The 1,713-nt window shown below is 63.5% G+C and overlaps 1 protein-coding gene across 1 annotated transcript in view; it reads left to right on the top strand.

Annotated features, from left to right (window-relative positions):
* Window positions 1-560: 560 nt before the first annotated feature.
* The window catches only part of RASL11B (RAS-like, family 11, member B), a 4,404-nt gene continuing 3,251 nt past the window's right edge, over window positions 561-1,713 (top strand). The window contains exons 1-2 of the mRNA XM_010859709.1: window positions 561-901; window positions 1,507-1,563. Of these exons, the coding sequence (XP_010858011.1) occupies window positions 760-901; window positions 1,507-1,563 (199 nt within the window). The 5' untranslated portion in view covers window positions 561-759. The remainder of the gene's footprint in view (window positions 902-1,506; window positions 1,564-1,713) is intronic.

The following is a 1,713-nucleotide window of genomic DNA, read 5'->3' as shown; positions in this document are numbered from 1 at the left end:
GACCCCCGGTAAAGGCCCCGGCCTCCTGGGCGCAGGTTCCCGGCGGGTGGGCGGGGCTGGGCCCAGAGGTCCGCAGGCTGCAGGGAGTAGGCGGGCGGGCTGGGTTATCCAGGCGGGTGAAGATGCCTGTGAGAGCTCACGAGGGACCGGGGCGGCGCTCTTGTGGGTAGGCAGGCAGACAGGGTGCAGACATCTCCCACCGCCGACCCCAGACCCAGCCCCGCTTCCCGGAATCAAGGCGCTCCCAACCCCACAGCCACAGCATCTGCCCCGTGCCGGCGCAGCAGGACTTGGCCCGCGCCCGGCGCTGTTGTCCCCGGCGCCCGCCATTGGCTGCGCGGTCGCCTCCAACCCCCTCCCCGTTGCCCCCTCCCAGGCTGCCTGTCCCATTTCCCCCACGCCTCACGGGGCCCCGCACTGGCTCCAAGAGACCCCAGGGGCGCGGCGCGCGCGGAGCGGCGCCGTGGGCGGGGCCTCGCGCAGGGCGCCCCGGGATTGGCCGCGGGAAGCAAGGGGTGGGGCCGGTCGCGGAGAAAACAGCGCGCGCGCAACCCGGCTGCAGTCCCAGCCCGGAGCCTGAGCCTGCACTAGTTGGCCTCCGCGTCCTCTCCGGTGCATTTTTTCCCCCCATTTCTTTTTCTTTTCTTCTTTTCAACCGCGGAGTCCTCTGCTTGGTCCTCCCGCCGCTGTCGCACAGCGCGATCCTCTTCCTGCCCTGCAGGTCCCGTCCCCCGCGGTGAAGCCCCGGCCGAAGCGGCGATGCGCCTCATTCAGAACATGTGCACCATCGCCGAGTACCCCGCCCCGGGCAGCGCAGCCGCAGCCGATTGCTGCCTGGGGGCCGCGGGCCGCCGCCTGGTCAAGATCGCCGTAGTGGGCGCCAGTGGCGTGGGCAAGACTGGTGAGTCCTCGCGCTCCGGCGAGAACCCGCTTAACTCTCGGTCCAGAGTTCGGCGGCCCCCGCTGGCAGTTTCGACTAAACCCGGCTTGGGGTAGAGGTTGATCCACGGTCCCTGGGGAAGGACCTTAGCCAGCTTCGTTTCCACTCCCCGTTCCTTCATCAGATGAGGGAAACAAACTGATCCTAAATGGCTTGACGGCCCTCTGCACAACCGACACAACTGGGATTCGAAGTTTTGGGTTCTTGAGCCCCTGGCAGTATCTGGCACAGAAAGGGGAGTCAGTGAACGTAACCCTTCCTGGAGCTCTTTAAGGTTAGGAAAGACGTTTGTGTGCGGGCAGGCTTAGGTGTGGCTCGGCCGGGCTCGGAGAATGGGGGTGGGCCAAATGACCCTTCCAGCTGGACAGAGCCATAATTCACAATGCCTCCTAGCCCCCTCGCCGTTGTGTCTGGAAGTAGGGTCAGGGAGCTGCAGGGTAGGAATTTCATTTGGTGGCTGGCTTTGCCTGAGAGTTGTTTTTTAGGGTGGGGGTTGAAGGGGGGAGACCAATCTAACTTCTTGTGCCAAGACTAACCCCCTTTCCTTTCTCTTTTCTGACCTGCAGCTCTCGTGGTCAGGTTCCTCACCAAACGATTCATCGGCGACTATGAAAGAAATGCAGGTGAGGAAATGTATTTGAAGAAAGTGCTGTCAGCCTGCACCAGTACTGCTGTTCCCATTTTTTAAGTGTCTACCAGGCAGGTTCCTTCAGAGTGACGGCCAGAGCACCGGGATCCTGCCACTTTCAACTTTCCTAGCCCCCTCCTGAGTG

This window comes from Bison bison, unplaced genomic scaffold (genome assembly GCF_000754665.1).
Source record: "Bison bison bison isolate TAMUID 2011002044 unplaced genomic scaffold, Bison_UMD1.0 scf7180017864458, whole genome shotgun sequence".
NCBI classification, from domain to species: domain Eukaryota; kingdom Metazoa; phylum Chordata; class Mammalia; order Artiodactyla; family Bovidae; genus Bison; species Bison bison.
This window is presented reverse-complemented; position numbering and strand designations above follow the sequence as displayed.